Source organism: Vulpes vulpes, chromosome 5 (assembly GCF_048418805.1).
Source record: "Vulpes vulpes isolate BD-2025 chromosome 5, VulVul3, whole genome shotgun sequence".
NCBI classification, from domain to species: domain Eukaryota; kingdom Metazoa; phylum Chordata; class Mammalia; order Carnivora; family Canidae; genus Vulpes; species Vulpes vulpes.
The window spans coordinates 23,159,691-23,179,546 of record NC_132784.1 but is presented as its reverse complement, the minus strand read 5'-3'; the positions used below and the strand labels follow the sequence as shown (position 1 = coordinate 23,179,546).

Here is a 19,856-nt window from a genome sequence, read left to right as displayed (position 1 = left end):
AAAAATATTAGGAAATTATCATCTTAAGAAAGCCTTAATTTTAAAGATTCCTTTTTTTACATATTTGCATTTAAAATTTTTTTAAAGATTTTATTTATTTATTTGATAGAGCACAAGCAGGGGTAGCAGCAGAGGGAGAGGAAGAAGCAGACTCCCCACTGAGCAGAGAGCCCAACGTGGGGCTAGATCCCAGGACCCTGAGACTGGGATCTTGAGATCAGAACCTGAGCCAAAGGCAGATGCTTAACCTCCTGAGCTACCCAGGTGCCCCTGAACTATGACAAAATTCAAAACTCAGTGGATTTAATTTTATTTAGTAATATATGGAAAATATAGACTATATTTTTTCTAAAAAAATATTATGCAGTTGTTTTTATATCAATGCATTTCTATGATGAGAGCAATTACATAATTTTGACAAATTACATTGTCCCAATTAAAAAATACACTGGCCTATTTAAGGCAAAATGTTAGCACAATACATTAAGGGAAACTTTCGGCCTAAAATAAACAGGATCAGAATGAAAGCATGTGAATTAACTCTGCCTATTTACAATAATAGGAAAGAAAAATGAAAAGGTAGATTTTTCTTTTCATAAAGGTTTTTCAATTTAAATGATGACTTTTCTTCCTTTGATATACCTGTTATATTATTGAATCTAGGTTTATTCTTTTGAATACCAAACCCAGATGGTATTAAAAATAAACATGTCTTATAAAAATGAGTCTATATTAATAGTGGTATATTCTGCAGAAATATCCCACAGTCCTTTTGAAGATGTTTTAATCTCAGTCACTGTCACCAATTCTAAGGACCTTTTATTGCAAACATAATCATATTTCTTTGCATAGGTTTTAGGACACTTTTATAAACACACTCATATTCTGTTTTCTCATGGCTATTGATTTAGCACTCTAAAATCACTGAGTAGTTTCAACTGCATCAGAGCACTATCAGTTTACTGCTTAATGATTCATCTTTTGAAATAGTGCAACAGAGACCGGATTCAGAAATTATTCCAATAAGTGGACACCAATTATTTCTTCAATGTTATTAAGAACTAAGTGTATGAGAATGACAAAAAAAAATCTTATGCTGTGAACACATTTATATTAAACACTTAAAAAATACGTACTTCTAAACATTCATGTATCTATGAATTTAAAACATACATCACCAGTTTCTTGAATTCATAATAGGATTTTAAACAAATTTCAATTCAAGGCACCTGGGTGGCTCAGTCAGTTAAATGTCTACCTTCAGCTCCAATCGTAATCTTAGAGTCCTAGAATCAAGCCCCACATCGGGCTTCCTGCTCAGTGGGGAGTCTGCTTCTTCCCCTTCCTCCCCCTGGCTCATACTCTCTCTCTCTCAAATAAATAAAAAAAAAAAACTCTTAAAATAATATTTTAATTCTTTTGTAATCCCAGAAATAAACATGTTCAAGAATATCAGAGGTTAAACTAATACATTTAACAGAAGCAAAGCTACACATAGGTAGCTAGGTGATGTATCACATGAATATGTAGTTTAATATGGGAACTTAATTATTTTTTTTCCTGTGAATCTTAAAATGATTAATCCTAAACTATTCTATCCTAATATTGATTCAAAACCCAAAGCCATACCAAGTAGACCTATTGAATTACTGCCCTTCTTCCCTTTTGTCGGAGCATCTGGGTTTAGGCAATGTATTAAGAAATTCTGTTGTGGTGATAATTCAACTTTAGTAGGCAGAACTTGTTGAAGACAACTTACAATCTTCATAATGGAATTAATTAAGTAACCTATTCATGCATTTAGTGTTTATAAATTTTCTTCTCTTCTCTAGGCATTATGCTCGGTATTGAAGATCAAAAAGCTCACTATCACACTATTTCTTTTCTTGAGGCACTTGAAGTCCATGAAAATGTTGAGTAGTAAACTCTGGGGAACTCTGACCCCAACACAGTAACTTCCCAGCTCTGTAAAATTTTGCTTTCCACAGCCTACGGTAGAGTCTAGAAATCATAGAGTGTTAGGTAGATGAGAAAGTTCTGACACATTTGGGCACATGTGTATTAATCTGGAGTTGGGCACATTTGGTATTAACGCACCCTTTCCTTAAAAAAGGGGAGGGGGCTGGGGAATCTTGGATGAATTTAATCCCTTAAGAAAAGCCAGGCAATAATATTGATTTTAAAAATTAAGGTGAAGAAAAATAATAGATTAGTCTATTGAAGCCGGTAGTGGTGTAAATGCAATTCCTTTATAATTTCTGCAGATGGATCACAAATATGACTCTTTAGGTTCTTTGCAGCAAAAGCAAAGAGAGAAATATGATCAGTTACAATTTTATATTTTCCACTATAGCTTTTTTTGGCACAGAGCCCTGAAAGACATTTCTCCCTTGGGTCCTTGTATAAAGAGGTCACTATGGGATATGTTATTTCAGGCACTATATCCTAGGAAGTGTAACAGTGGTTTTCCTATGGCTACTTATAGCATCCTTCATTTAAATCAAGGGCAAAATGCCAGAGCTCAATTGAGCAACAGATTAAATGAAGAACAAAAATCCAGTGGTCTAAAAATGCAGATAGCTCTCTGCTGGTTTGGCTTGATTGAAAGATAAAATTTAGAATACATAGGGATAGATAACTGCTTAGAAGGAATTCTTCATAAATGTATTTAATTCAATTTTTACTGAAAATTTGACTGTAAAATGCTTGGGATATATTTTGTACCATAAATCTCTAGTAAGATATTCTTCATTGTTGATTAAAGATAGAATTAGGTGATTTAGATAGCCAACTAAGCAGAAAGCAAAATAGACCACAAGTGAACATTAAGTGGTCAAACCATTATTGTTACTAGAAAAAAAATTCATGGAGGTGACTCAGAAAGTACTTACAGAATAGCCAAACTGTATCTCATAAAAAATTGAATGATGGATGACTTTCAACCTGAAAATATTATACCAAATAATATGAATATGATAGTTTTTATTTGATTATTTTCTCAAGTATTTAAAGCCAGCCACCCACAGTAGTCATAAAAAAATCTGAATACTTTATCCCTGAAATGTCTAATTTTATTTATTAGGTTTATTCTGTACCTTCCAGACTTCTATTAGTAAAACATACCAATAAATCAACAAAGAGCTGATATATTATATAGACTTGTAGTATTATTTCTACTTGATTAAAAGTGGTCTGATAAATCAATTCTACTCTCTAGATTGAGACTATCTGTAGCTGGAAATATTTGGACTATATTTAACTGTTTCTCAGTGCTCCGGGACTCATATGATTCTTTCATGTGTCTCTTTCCTTCCTTTTTTAAAAGGAAAATTGTTGATTTTTAGTTTTGTTTGCTTTTTTTTTTTTTTTTTAATAGGCAAGGTTTTTGTTTGTTTAGCTGTTTGGTTTTTGTTTGGGGTTTTTTGTTTTTGTTTTGTTTTGTTTTCTTTTTTGTGGTTTGTTTCATTCATTTTCTGAGGAAGATTCCAGAAATAATTTAGTGTACTGTATGCCTGAGTATATGTCCACATATGCTTTTCCACAGCAGTTGTGGATCATAGAAGACCAATATGGAGCCACAGAGTTATTGTTATAACATGAACACTGAGCCTACTGAACATGCCAGTAATTAAGCATACCAAGAACACTTGGTAATAAAAATACACATATTCTGAGACCTTTGAAAACCATGAAAACTGCTATAACATATGAAATTATCCGTAAAATACAATAAAGCTAACCTACAGTGATATACTGTGACATAAGGATAATGATCTTATGCCTTTGGCTTGGTTCCCTTACTAGATGGTTTATTGCCCCATGACAGCCCCTAAATAAGCCCAACTAATCCCATGCTTCAGTGACATTATGATATTTTGAAATTCTTCTACCTTTGTATTTACTTGAAAATAGTTGAAACCAGCAACTTGAATCTAAAACTGCCTAAAGTAAATTTTACTGAAAGTAAGGGGGGTGATTAAAAATTTCATCAATGATAATAGTTTCCCAAAAGAGTATTATGTGTTAAAATTTTCTGAGGCAAAGCAGTGTAGTGAAGAGGGCAGGCATTCAATTTGGAAATTGAAACTTTGTTCAAATTTCTGTAATGTCCACTTGCTAGCTATGGACTCAAATAGATTTCTTAACTATTCTGGGTACTATTTTTCTTATTCATGAAATAAGACAGTCATTGCTCTCAGTGTCACAAGATTGTTTTGAGTATCAACAGAGATAACGCTTAAGTGCCTATAAAAGTATATTGTTCCACAGATAGTTAAAACAGTATATTTCCCTATTAGCCAGGTCTTATTTTTAAAGACAAAAATCTAAGCTTGCAACTTATTTTTTCCCCTCAAATCTAGTGGTAGGTGAACATTACTATTTAAATGGCTACTGTTATGTTTAAGTTGTATAATTTAATTACAGGTCTATCGATAGACTACGTGGAAAACAAGCTTTATTGGATCAGTTCGGGAAATGGAACCATAAATAGATGCAACCTGGATGGTGGTAATTTAGAAGTAATAGAGTCAATGAAAGAAGAATTAACAAAAGCTACAGCCCTAACCATCATGGGTAAGTGCAATGGTTCTATAGTGAGGATGCTCGGTATTGATCGGGGGTTGATTAATTATGACCTGTTAAAAGCTTAGAAAAGTTAAGGCTCCATTAACACCAGAAGCACATTCAAATTACACATCTCTATGAGAGTTTTTTTTTTTTTCTTCTTCTTCTTCTTCCTCCTCTTCTTCTTTTTTTTTTTTTAACCTTAGCAAACATACTTATAAGATTATCCAGAACAGGGACTTTTGTGCTGTTAGCAATACAAACTTTACTTTACTTTATTGATTCTTGCCTGTGACTTGTATTATTTTATGATTATTTTCTTTGTTCTACTGCAGTGTTCTAAAGTGTAAGGGCCTCATGTATTTGTCAAAATAAAGTCAAATCTGGCTTATCTCTGCTTATCAAGGATAGCTTGATCCACACAGATAATTCAAAAAACAAGGCCACAGGGCCCATTGACCAAAGAATGAAATTATTCTCCCACAAATAATTTTCTTATTTTTAGAGATGAGTAGCCTTACTAATTTGAGCCTCATTTCCATTTGTTCTGGTTCAGTCTTTGGGGGAAAAAAAAGATTCTAGGAAGCTAGCAGGGAGGTATGGCTTTTCAAGAACAAATAATCAACTTCTACTGTATTGATATTAGAAGTGGATTTTTGAAATATGAGTTTTAATACAAAATGGTTTGTGTTTTAGGAAAGATGTAAGAGTAGATATCAAAAAGACATGCTTTTTGGTAAGATGGCTATGGCTTTACTTAATGAATGACTGGCTCTAAACTGACATTCATGGTAGGTCAGCAATACAGGATTAAATCTCCCACATAGACTCTCAGTAGTTATGTTTGATTACAGGAAATCAGAAAACTGATTTCATATTAGCAATTCTAAATATGAGGTATTCAGGATAGCATATATGTATTTGTGTGTATATATGTGTATATAATTATATAGATGTATAAATACTATGAAATAACAATGCAAATATATTTCTAAATGCTTATATAGGTAATAAATCTTTTAAATCAATATTCTACAGTCATCACCTTTTGTCATTTCCCACATTGAATGTTAATTATTTTTGGTTTTGTTTTCACTAATGACTGTTAGTTAGTATATAAAGTTTTGGGACACCTGGGTGGCTCAGGGGTTAAGCATCTGCCTTCAGCTTAGAGCGTGATCCAAGGATCCAGGATTGAGTCCTGCATCGGGCTCCTTGCATGGAGCCTGCTTCTCCCTCTGGCTGTGTCTCTGCCTTTCTCTCCATGTCTCTAATGAATAAATAAGTAAATTAAAAAATAATAATAATAAGGTTTAAAAGTAAATAGTTATTGAGAAGGATATGAAAATTTATTCTCTACTAAAACAAAGTGCTTTTTATCACCTTTTATTTCAATTAGATTTAAAATATCTGAATGAAAGTGAATAAGGTGTAGATATTGCAAATTATTATTTAAACAGGATGAATCTGGGATGTAGGAAAAAATTAAAATTCAGTTCAGTTTAACATGTATTTAAAATCTTTTAAGTAGACAGTGTACTTGTCTCTGAAATATAAATATAAACATGGACACTTCTCAAAACAAAACTGAACAACATTCTGTGAGAGAGAGAGAGAAAAGAGATTGTTTCAATCAATTGTTAATCATGAAGAATATTTCAGTTTCAATAGCTGAGAATTACAGGTAATAAATATATTTGCCTTAATAACAAAGTTGTTGTGAGAATCACATAGAAATGTATGGGAATAAACTTTTGAGAAAGTAGATTTTTATACAAATATCAAAGATAGAGTCTAGTGTCACTTAATTTGATCTTAAAGCACTCTCGGATTTTACCACTTGCAGATATATGACATAATATGCTATCATGATATCATGCTAAATGGCTGTCTTCATGCTATCATTTTCACCATTTTTTTCTAATTATTTCTTAGAATTAGTGTTTTTTTTTTTTAAGATTTTATTTATTTATTCATGAGAGACACACAGAGAGAGGGAGGCAGAGACACAGGCAGAAGGAGAAGCAGGCTCCATGCAGGGAGCCCAATGTGGAACTCGATCCCAGAACCCCAGGATCGCGCCCTGGGCCAAAAGCAGGAGCTAAACTGCTGAGCCATCCAGCGATCCCCAGTGTTTTTCTTTTCTTTTTCCTTTTTTTTTTTTTTTAAGAGTTTTTCTTCAGAGGAGGAATTTAAAATTGTAAAAAAAAAAAAAAAAAAAAAAAAAAAAAGCTTATTTTTAATAATGTCCCAATTTGTTTTCTAGTCTTTAGACAATTCCTATATTGTTTGTAGAACATGATGTTTCCATTCTTTTCATTATGTGTTTTCAGAAGTTACACTCACATATTAACACATACAGATTGTATCTGACAAGTAGGTTATTTTAAAGCACAAATTTATTTATAATTTTCTTACAAGGCAATAAGGAAAATAAGGTTATTTTATTTTACTCAGCTTTGCCACATTAACAAGAGTTTTGTTTTATGTGTATTTGTATGTATTTCAAATTACCAGACTAGAAATAGCAGAGTTTAAATTCTGCAACAATCCCCAAATCACCACCCACATTATGTTTTCAAAAATTGAATTCTAACATACCTTATGAAATCAACCCAAACTAGCAAGTAATATGGCCAAGGAACACAATAAATTAGAGGGAAAAATGTTAAAATATGTTAAAACATTTCAAAAAACTTCTTTGACTTCTTAGTGAATATATATACTTATATACACGTATGTGTATATATATATATATATTTATATATATATACACTATAAAAATCATTTCCTCATAGAAAAATAGAAAGGTTTGTAAAGGTTTATTTCTGGTAACGTGATTGCCACCCACCCTGCACTTAGTAGAAAATGAATACCAAACTTACAGAACTCGATGCTGTAAACAAAGTCTCAAAAATGTAGCAGTAATCCTTGTAGCAAAATAAAATAAAGTCAGGTAGTCTTGTTCCCTGATAAAATAGGAGAGAGAAAATTTGGGAGAAATTATAATGCCTATACTGTGTCAGCACCGTGAAACTGATATGGCATCAGCACTGCATCGGAATCCAACTTTGCATAAATTAAAATTATTTTAGCAAGTGAAAGGCCATGTATCTATACTCCTCCCTGCCACCATAATTTGATCAAGCCTAAAAGATAAAAATTAATATAATAAAACTTACTAATGCCTCCATTGTCAACAATGCATTCAATGGATATATCAAAATGCATCATTAGTTCAGAGGTTTAAAACTTAAAGAACAGTACCTTAGAGAAGCAGCAGGGAAACTTCTATTTTATAAAATTCCCTAGCTTGGCTCTGAAGTTGCTCTGCTGTTCAGATCCCCACTCCCCCTTTTTTTAAGGAATCTGCACTCATTTTCTTTGAGGATGGAATAAAGGGTGATGACCTATTTCCTGCTGAGACTAAGTATTATAGTCATATAAAAAAAAAGGCAATGCAAAAGTAAAACAGAAGAACTTTACAACTTACTATGTGGGGGATTACTGATGATTATAGCTATAAATGTTTAAGAAGCTATCTGCCTACAGTAATACTGAAATTACACATCTAGAAAACAAGGAAATAATTGTGCTATGAAGCTACAGGTCACACACCAGAGTATACTACCTAGGTATACTATCTCGGCAATAGATAACTAACTGAAAGTTTGTATTTTGCTAAAATTTAAAAGTAGTTTTCCTAAAATGAATGAGAAAATCTCTTTAGATACTTCTTACCATTTTTTCAAATCTCAAAGATTATAAATTATAACTATTTAGAGTTCTCAGTTTTACTTAGAATAATATATACAAAATAAACTGAAAAGTACTTTGAAATATTAAGATCAGGTAAAGCAGGGGCACCTGGATGGCTCAGTGGTTGAGCTTCTGCCTTTGGCTCAGGTCATGATCCCGGGGTCCTGAGATCGAGTCCTACATCAGGCTCCCCACAGAAAGCCTGCTTCTCCCTCTACCTATGTCTCTGCCTCTCTTTCTCTGTGTGTATTTCATGAATAAACAAATAAGATCTTGAAAAAAAAAGATCAGGTAAAGTAGAAAGTATTTGGTAATACCTAGATATAAGTAAAGCAATTATTTGATGATATAACCAAGTCCAAGACCCCCAAATCAAGATTGCTCTATCTTGATTTCACAAACAGTTTGATACTTCTTGCAAGAAGTACAACTTAATTTCTGTCCCCGTAAATGTGGGTTACCCTTAGTGACTCATTTCTCATGAATAAAATGAGACAAATGTGATGGTATATGACTTTAGACACAACATCATAAAAAGGCAAGAGCCTTCCTCCTTGTCCTTTCTTTCTTGGATGGCTCACTCAGGACAAAGCCAGCTGACATGTCATGAGGTCATCCACACAGACCAATGGAAAAGTCCACACAGCAAGGAACTGAGACATTCAGCCAGTAGCTATATGAGTGTGTCATCTTGAAAGTAGAACCTCCATCTCAGTTAACATTTCAGATGACTGTAGCCAAGCCAATGCATTATAGCAACATCAAGAAGGACCTTAAGCCAGAACGACCCATATGCCTGCTCCCAAACTCCTGACCCACAGAAACTATGTGACACAATAAGTGTTTATTGTTTTAAAATACTAAGTTTTGGGGGTATTTGTTAAAACAGCAAGAGATAAGTACTCTACATTTTATTCCATCTATAGAACTCATTCATTTATGAACAGAATTACAAAATCAAATACTTATTTAATAGAATCAAAACAATTGTGAATAGTAAAGTGTGTTAGGTATAATAAAACCCAATCGTTCCAACACGACAATCAGTAGAAACTAAGTCTAAGCTTCATATCCAGACTCAAACGGGAATGACAGGAAGTATGATAAAACTAGAGAAAACTAATGCCTCATCTCTCAACTCCACTTGTTTTTGCCATAAAGAACATTAAACAGTCGTGCCACATCTTTCATTTTGCAAGGAAGGCAAAAAATCCAGGTAAAAGAAAACAAAACAAAAATCTCATAATTTTTAAATGTTAGCAAGTAGTAATATTTTAAAAAATGCAGGCTAACATACTGTATAGATTAGTTGTGAAAATTAACACTATATGAATCAAGGAAACTAACAAAAACAACCATCACAAAAACCATGGATGGATGTACTTGATTCAGCCCAGAGAACACCAGTTAGTTCTCACCTCTGGTTTGATCGTCATCATTTATACTGATGGCTTTGAATTATTGAGAGAAGAGGATGGAGTTAAGGCCACTAATGTCCAGCTGGCATTTTCCTGATTGTTAATGCCTGCAGGAGACAGTGAGGTAAACTTAAGTTAATCAAGTCACCATTCATCCTCAAGTGTCCTTGTGAAAATGAGGTTGAAACAACTGACTAAAATTAGGGTTTGTGGGTTATGTATTGATTATATTTGACATTGTATTCCTTTTCACTGTCAGCATATGCAGTTTGAGAGCGAAGTGTACATTGTATTCACATTGAAGTGAAAGTTAGAAAAAACAATGCATGGTACTGAGAGGAAAGACACAACAAATAAAGCAAATGAACTGGCTGAAAGAATTATTGGTATTTGAAGAAAATAAGAGGGAATTCAGGAAATAGGATGATAACTTACTGTAGTTTGTATTTTTTTTTTTTTTTTTGAGTGTGGCAGGGAGGATCAGGGGCAAATGGACCATAGATTTAGAATAGAAGTGAGGGTATGAGAACTACATAAGCAAACTTGAAGAAATCTGTATGTCTCTATTGAAAATCCTTGGCATTTGTGGATTTAATGGTCAGCATCTTATTTAATCACAGGCTGATCATGATATGGTCCATTAAAATGTGTCAGGGAGTAATTTATCAAGCTTTTCTAGGTCAAGAATTTGAGTTCTGGGTACTATAAGGGGAATAAGCTTGAATTTACAACTTCACCCCACACTCACATATTACGAGCTTTTTATTCATTGTTCTTTGCTACTCTCCACTGAAGATGCAGGTAGTTTCATTGAGATTCAGTTGCACATCTAATTTTTGTTTTGTTTTATGGTGCTAAATGACCTTTGGAAATTATCTTTACGATGGTATTTACAGATAAGAAGTCCAAAGTTAACATGGCAGATTCTTCTTGAATGTTGTCTGAGAGAAAGACCTTCCTCTGCCCTGTGATCCTTCTAGCTAGACTTAGAATCAAATTGACATGAGACAGATTAACAGGAGAAAATCAAATTTAATAGGTGTACGTACAAGGAATCTACACAGATGTGAAATTCCAAAGGCAAAGAGGCAACATGAGGTTATCTGGGCTAAGGAGAGGAGGAGAGGGCCTGAGGCTACAAAGCGGAAGTAGCTCACTAACAAGGAGAAAGGAAAGGTTTAGAAAAACCAGGTTGCTCTATTATTGCAGATAAGTTATTTAGGTAAAGGGGAATCTCTGTTAATAGTTCTCTTCCTAGAACGGGGTGGGGGGGGGGGGGAGGGGCTCTCCCTTCTAATGTAAATTTAGGCAGTTTTGTAGAAGGCAAAGAGCTTTTCCTGCATTCGCTGGGTTTTGATTGCTTTTAATTCAAAATAATCTTTATGCCAAAGTGGCCCATCTTGGGTCAGCCTTCCCTGGGCCTCTCTACCAAGTCAGTGTTTAGATACAAAATAGATAAGTAATCTTTATTATGTGATTAAATCATAGACTTAAAAAAACAGTAACATAAGAAATCATTAAGGTCATTATATTTACCAATTTAAAAAGTGTGCTTGAGATTTCTACTGTTCACTAAAAATCTATGGATTTGGGACAATTTCTGAACTGTAGTCTTTAATTTTCTATTCTGCAAAAAATATGAGCCTTGACCATATGAGTTACAAAGTCTTAAAAACCTTGTATGATTTTATTGATAATGGGTTGATCTAGGGTACAAGAAATTGTTGCAAATAAATCATTGATTAAGTTGAAGCAATACAGGAGAGACAGCAAAAATCGTCAATAAAAATAATATTCATTCTGAAGTTATACTAATCAGAGTTCATATGAATCTATTCTAGTTGTTAGGCAAAATTATTCTATTTTGACTTTTAATTGAGAATTCAGTGACTGTTTACAATATAGAATTGCTTAGGTTTCTTGTCTTAGAATTAGCTTTTAGGGCAGCCCCTAAGAGGATCCCTGGGTGGCTCAGTGGTTTAGCGCCACCTTCAGCCCAGGGCGTGATCCTGGAGACTCGGGATCAAGTCCCACGTTGGGCTCCAGGCATAGAGCCTGCTTCTCCCTCCTCCTGTGTCTCTGCGTCTCTCTCTTTATGTCTATCATAAATAAATAAAATAAATATTTAAAAAAAAAAGCAAAAGCTAACGTGGCACCCAGATCACGCCCTGGGCCAAAGGCAGGCACCAAACCGCAGAGACACCCAGGGATCCCCTAGCTTTTACTTTTTATAAATATCTAAGTAGCTATCTAATCTTAAAATCACTTGCAAAACTTAGCTAACTTCTCTTTAAAAATAAAAGATTGAGTCACAGGTAAAGGCAAAAAAAAAAATCTTTAATTATGCATTTTCTATGAATACCTAAATTCTCTCAGCTGATTTTTTCTGTTCTCAATCATAGTTTAAATATATCATACTATTGATCTGTTTCAAGTAACAATTTGCCCGAATAGGCTTAATATGTAAATATGAGAAGGATATTGAATTGGGGCTACTGTTAGGATCAATAAAGGAGAGAAAGGCACGTTTCATGTGCATTTTCAGTCTCCTATCAAACTCAAACTCAACTCCTATCAAACTCAACCCTTTTTACTGAGTAAAAAGTTGGCTTTTCACTTCTCTTTATTTGGTTATGCACACACTTGTTTTAAGTCAGTGTTAACCAAATAAATTAATTTGCTCTTTCAAGAGCCCTTGGAAGGCTTTAACAAATAGAATTCCTACGGATATTTGATTATACTTTTCATAGGCTCACTTCACAGATTTGAGGTCATCATAATAGCTGCTGTGGAGAGTCTCAGCACATGGATAGTTTGTCATGGGAAAGCCAAGGCTGACAGATTAAAATGCATCCAGAACCATCTGAGTATCAGAGAAGTTCATATTTATTTGCTTAAGAATGAATACGGTGTTAATATTGTTGCAGAAGAGGTGTTTCCCATCTTCCCAGGAGAGTTTCTACAACAAAGCAGTTACAATTGTCTCCCTGCTGACCTGAGGAAAGAAATGCTAAGCTTATGGCAAAAAAAAAAAAAAAAAAATAGTTTTTACCTACAGTAACATTTACGCTTTCTTGGCTGATTTTTTTTTATATGTATCTGTATTCTTTTCAGCAAATATTACTTGATATAATGACTGATGTTAGGATTTATTAAAAATAAAGCATATCTAGTACTCAGTTTGCATACTTATTATTGTCCTCAGATAGATAATATACCTTATAAATAATGATAGGAATGTGGAAAAATATATATACAACAAACAACTCAGTAAAACTGGCATGCAGAAATCATCGAAAGCCTTTTTTTTTTTTCTACTTTACTTCTTAAAATGAATTATCGTGGCAGGTTGTTATGGCACCTATGAGATACTGTAAATGATGGCAAGTGACAGGCTGTGAGGGTGGTGCATTTTAGTCTTGCTACAGTCCTTAGACTGAGGACTCAGAAGTTCAAAGTAAAATTTAGTGTGAGGGATCATATATGCTGTCTTTGTATGACAAGGAACAGGTCTGATAACTTACAAATTCTTAACTTTAATAATCCACCTTAAGGAGTAATTTCCTGTTTTGTACAGTGCAAGTCCACTTTACATGTTGTCAAGTGCAGGGTTTTGTTGGCTTGTTTGGTTTTTAAATCAAAGCTTGCCAAATATTTCTCTCCCTCTGAATGCAAAAAAGGCTAAAACTTAGTTTCAATCAAGCCCATGTTTTTTGTGAAAGTTTTCCCTCCCACCCGTCCTTCCTTTTCTTCTTTTTAAAAATCTTTTATCAACCCCTTTCTCTGTCCCTTGGATTGACAGTCTTCCTTTATAATTGACAGCTCAACCCCCCTTTATTTGTTTCACTGTTTGTTTGGTCTGTTGGTTTTTCTTTCACAGTCTAGCTAAATTCTTAAGAACTTTTTGTTTGGACTAATGAATGGCCCCTTAACCTTTTTTCACTCTGAATCTCCAGTCTCCAAACTATCAAGATCTGCTATGTTCAGACAAGCTGTGGCACCCCCTTCTTAGCCATAACATTTCAGGGTCTGAAAAGCACTCACAACTTAACTCCTTTTCACTCACCAAAGGTTATGAGAGTATTATTAGTTTCATTTTATAGATAAAGGAACCCAGAGTCAGTAAGATGTGTTAGAAGCCAAAGCAGTATTAGTCTCACCTTCCAGAAAAAGAAATTTAGGGCCAATGAGATTTGTGAACATTCACTACCCTGGAATTCACCTGAGGTACTGACTGAAGTTCAGTTTCTAATACTGGGAGGAGTATTCCTGGTCACAACTTGGTTGTTCATGTGATCCACCTCTACCCTTGTTTCCTGTCAGTCAGATGTGATACATCCAACAGAGGTCCCCTGTATCTATTTATACCCTACTTACTTCTCTCTGTCTTGCTATTTCTTGTTCCTTGACTATTTTCCATATTTATCAGCTACCCTAATGGGTGAAATGCCATCCTTCAAGGCCTATTTCAACTTTGCCTTCATGTAATTTGAGATTTTTCTCCCCTCTGGACCCCTTTATATTTTCCTAATGTAGTGGATTTTTTTCCTGTCTTTTCTAATGTGTGAATCTGTCTCACTTCTCCATAATTTGGGACATTTTATTCATATATGCATCATTCATGACAGACAGCAAGATGCTTTACACTGAGTACATTTCAGTAAGTAGTAATAGAATGTATGAATAAATAAAACAATGACCAACTACATGCAAAAACATCTGCCACAGCAATCAAAATATATTTTCAAAGCATGAATGTTTATGCAAAATGATCACAATCATAAATGTAGAATTTAAGGATGCATTGAAATAAACTTTAAAAGAAAATATTTTATAATATAATGATTTAAATTGGAAAGAGAAAAATGAGTAATAAGATAAATGTATAAAATATAGTCAATTATTTCTGGCACTTATTATATATACATATGCATATAGAAATGCAGGAAGAGAGGGGTTATATTGGATTGTGTTTGTTCTCAGAGAAACTAAACAGCTTAACAGCAGAAGAACATAAAATACTCATAAACACCCACAAATAAAAGACTTCCAAAATGAAATGAAAACTTTAGTATTTGGAATGGTTTAGGCTCTTCAGGGTAATCTTCCACAGCTGGGCCTAACAGCATTATTCTATTTAATAATATTAATTGACAGTTTAAATAAATAAAGCATTCTAGTATTTAATTTAAAAATCCTACCTCATGTAATTCTCACAGCAATCTCCTGAGACAGGTACAATTAACACTGCTTATTCCACAGGTCCCACCAGAGGCTCAGCTAGCCTAAATTAATCACCCAGGGTTACATAGTTAATAAATAGTGTAGCAAGCTTCCTAGTCCATGATTCTTAGACTTTAAAGTCTGTGTTTCTTCTAGGAATTTGTCCTGTAGACATAGTTACACTATGATATATGGGCACTGGGATGTATGCAAGAATATACTTTGAAGTTTTACTTGTGATTAGAAAAGTCAAGGGATAAAACCTGTCTATCTATTATAAATGACTAGCCAAGTGAATCATGAAATACCTGTATAGTGAAATATAGTGCAGCTATTAAATATGAGATAAATCTATATATTGGTTTGAACTATTAGCCAAAATGAATTTTTAATTAGCAACAGCTAGGTTCAAAAAGGCTATAGAGACTGCTCCAATTTTTATCACATGCATGCATATCTTTAGTTGAAAATACAGATTCATATATATTTTTTAAATTATATTTTTATCCATTATGCAGCACTGCTCACCTCTAACTATTATTTGCAGACCATCTAGTCTCTAAAGATAAACATATTAGTGCTAATGGACACGGTGACCATGCAAAGAAGACATTCTGACTGCAGGGTTATTGCTGCAAACAATGCAGATTGTCCAAAGTTAAAGAGGGATTCCAACATAATTCTAACCCCAAAGCTAGATCTCTTTTCACTATGCAAGTTATTCTCAACCCAAGGCAATTTTATCCACCAGGCAACATTTGGGAATGAATGTCTGAAAACATTTTGGATTGTCACAACTACTGGAATGAGAGGTTGCTGCTCTCATTCTAGTGGGTGTAAAACAGGGATACTGGTACACATCTTAAAAGGCACAGGGTAGCCTTCCATAACAAGGAACTATTTGGCTCAAAATGCTAGTAGTGCTGAGGTTGAGAAACCTCTATCAAAAAGATTCTTTCTGTTTTCTTTATTTTAAATGTAACTTAATAAAAAAAGAGTCTGGACTTGGGTCTCTATGTTTATACATATCTTAGTCTTATGTATTTTGTATTATAATGCAGATAGCAATTTATTTGTCCCAATTTCAACTCGTTTACTCATTCAACAATTTGCCAAGTGATTATTATGAGCCAGGCACTAATTTAGGTGCTAGAGAGTCAACAGAACTTACAGCAGGTAACAAATCCATCATTAAGGGACTGATATTCCCAGTGGGGGAAAACAAATGTATAAGCAAATACACAAGAGAAATAAAGTTTGTCAGGTGATGGAAGCTACTAATGGAGAAAATTCAACCATGGCATAAGAATAAGGAGTGCAGAGTTAAGCTGAGGAGAAGGCGCCAGAAAAATGTCAATTTTGCGTGGAGAGGTCATAGCAATTTTCACTGGAAAATGACAGTTGAGGAGAAATCTGAAGGAAGTGAGGGAATGAGTCATTCAGGTATGTGGGGGAAGAACATGTAAGGAAGAAAGAACAGGAAGTAAAAATTGACTGTTTAACCATATTTTTGAACACCTATTGCTTTTAGATGAAGAGCCTATTTTTTTTTATTGCTATAGTGATTTAATTTATTTTCCCCCTCCATGAAAGTTTTATTCTGCTTAAAAAATACATGACATTTCATGTGCTGCCACTAAAGTAGTCTACTACAATAGAATATATAGTTAACTTATGCTTATAGTATGAGCTAGGAGTAGAAATCTACAATAACTTTACTTCTCTAAAGATTTTAGCTTTCATGTTTATGAAATTCTTAATGATGATGGAATTAGTTCTGCCCCATGTGTTTTACTTTATTTCCAATTTATTACATACAATGTTACTATTAATAATTATATATTTTAATAAGAAGAGAAATTTCTAGTAAATATGATTATTTCAAGCTGTTATGGTTAATGTTTATAGAAATTAAAAAAACATAAAATTAATCATATGAAGAAAATAATTATGGTTTTTTAGAACACTTAACTTTGAAGAACTCTTTGTTGCTTTAATTTCAATTGTTTTAAAATTAAGAGCTTTAATGATTTATATGTTTATGCAATTGTATTATGCCAGTTAAAATGATCTGTATTTAGAAAGAATATTAACTTATTACAAAAACCAAAACACAAAAAAACAGCCTGACATTTTTTGAGAGTGATCTCTAGGTACCAGATCATATATCTATAAGGTATTACTCAGTAGAAAACATTCAAGAAAGATGGAATATAATGCTTGAAAATGGTTTTTTTTTAAAGATTTTATTTATTTATTCATGAGAGACACACAGAGAGAGGCAGAGACACAGGCAGAGGGAGAAGCAGGCTCCATCCATGCAGGGAGCCCGACGTGGGACTCGATCCTGGGTCTCCAGGATCAGGCCCTGGACTGAAGGCAGGGCCAAGCCACTGAGCCACCCAGGCTGCCCAAAAATGGTTCTTTTAATTTAGAATCTTTAAAAACAGAAAAATAACCCCAGTTGTATCTCAAGGTTTAAAAAAATGTTAATTCTCATAGATAATACAAATGATCATCAGTGCATTTATATTAGATATTTATGTAATTATTATTGTTTTTATGCTTGGATTATGTGTGTTCTGCTTAAAAACACACAAGTAATGAAAAGCTAACATATCAATTAAAAAATTCAAAAGATATTCTATTTACTAAAAAACTGTGTTTATATCTATTTTTCAGCAAAAGATCTAGTGATGTAATTGTTACTTCTATTGCATCTCTGTCTGTAATTTGATATATAGAAATCAGTTTACTTTAAATGCACTATAATTATGCTATATATTTAAAGTAATTCTCCTTTCAAATCATACTTTTCAAAAAAGGATAAGGTACTTTTTATCGTACACCAAGCAATGTCATTTAGTGCAAAGAACTTCAAATATATCCACCTAAATTTTCTAAGCCATCAGTCTTCTAATTGCCATAACACTATTCATTAAAGTAACAGTAATATATGAAATATATCCAGGCAGTTTGCCCAGCACTAAGTATAGTACATAGTTGTCTTCTGTAAGTACTCAAACTACCATTAATGAAAACTAATAGCCCATCAAAATTTACATTAAAAGTACTACGAGAAATCTCCAAAGGACTATATGTGATACTATTCCAGCAATTTTTGTCACCTTAAATTGCTGTGTTCCAATATGTTGCTCTTCTTAATGCTAATTACCTAACAGAAGGGATAAATACTACAATAGCAAAGTACATCATGGTACTATTTTTGTAACCAGATTATAATTAGTGATCAGAGAATGGTCTCATTAACATAAATGGTATAATTAAGTCATCTCAGCTTTACCATACTTAAAAGCATTAAATAGTGATTGTCTCCCCTTTGTAAACCATTAAAGGTTAACTTTTTCTGGAATCATTTTTTTCAGGAAAAAATAAATTTACATTGTTCATGATTATGGCATTGAAAAAAGAACAAATTTGAAAATGCGTATTTTTCTTTGAGTAGAGACATAAGGGTTTTATATTGCCCCATGTCTTCTCTTTCATTGAAAAAGGAGAAAGTGTGTAGAGTACAAAAAGACATGTTCTAGATTTGTAATACACTTTTGAGTTAATACAGTTACAACAGCAATGTAATGAATCTTGAAAGCGGGTCAAGAGAACCATAGAGATGATTTCCCAAGTCAGCCAATAATACTGTAGGTACTGTCCCATGTTGGAATGTAACAAATAACTTGGAATGTTATTCACTTAAACTGAAGTTAAACAATCAAACTTGCATCCTTTGTGCTACTTGGCAATTCTATTCAAGTCAAATCAGGCTATATACCTAGAGTCAGGTAAATGAAAAAAAAAAAAATGTACCTGCACATCAATATGTTTAAATTTCTCTTTTATTTCCCCTTTCCATTATTAGCATCAGTATAATCTCATATAATGTGAAAACAATATTAAGCATTATTAAGTTGAAATAAATGTCCTCATCAATTTAATTCTAATGAATAGTGCTCCATATTTAAACATGGCCAATCAAGAAATATCCTGAGTAGTAGAGGGGAAAAAAAATGAAAGAACATAAATCTTCTGCACCTTTTAAAAATATGGTGCTCTTAGGTTTTTAAATTATATGTAAAATTGTTCTATGTAGCTTGCAATATAGATGTATCAAAGATGGACAGTACTCAAAAGGCCAGTGATGAGATTATTTTGCCCTGAATTGACTTCAAATGAGATTATGTGTGGGAGTAAAAAAGACTATAATCTTAGAATAGAGGTAAGAGCTTTGCCTAAAAGATGTGATGAGATTTAGAAGGACAGCTAGGTGACCCAGAAACTTTTACAAGAGGATTCTTGGGTTAGTGCAGTAACAAATACAAAAATAATACATGTGGCATGTAAGGATTATTACGATTTCAATTTAGAAGAGAAACAATTTTCCGTGTGTGTGTGTGTGTGTGTGTGTGTGTGTGTTTTAAGGATTATTTGACCTTGTCATCACCAAGATTGCTTTTAATTGTGGCAAATATGTTGAAGATCTCTTAAGCTGGAATATTTCTTATATTTCTATGGATGGACAAAATACATAAAAACTTTTTAGTTATAGGATGTAAGCATAACATATGCTATCAGTAAAATTTCAGAATTATTTAACTACATTCAGTTATTTGAAAATTGATATGAACAGCTCCCATGTTTTTCTCCTTTTGAAACAATTAATATACCCCTAAAATATTTCCATACAAATCATATCTAAGCATTTGTGTATGTATAGTGTGTGTGTGTGTGTGTGTGTGTGTATTTTTTTTCTTGTGTTATTTTGCCATCCAGATTCATTGTAGGGAATTCTGATTGTGAGAAATCTCATCAGAGTTGGCAGTTACTTGATGTAGAATGACAAAAATCACATCACCAGATCATCTTTCTTCATAA

The 19,856-nt window shown here is 33.3% G+C and overlaps 1 protein-coding gene across 1 annotated transcript in view; it reads left to right on the top strand.

The window, feature by feature from the left end:
- The window catches only part of LRP1B (LDL receptor related protein 1B), a 1,812,620-nt gene that overhangs the window by 1,280,947 nt on the left and 511,817 nt on the right, over positions 1–19,856 (top strand). The window contains exon 32 of the mRNA XM_072757648.1: positions 4,426–4,575. Coding sequence (XP_072613749.1) covers positions 4,426–4,575 — 150 coding nt within the window. The remainder of the gene's footprint in view (positions 1–4,425; positions 4,576–19,856) is intronic.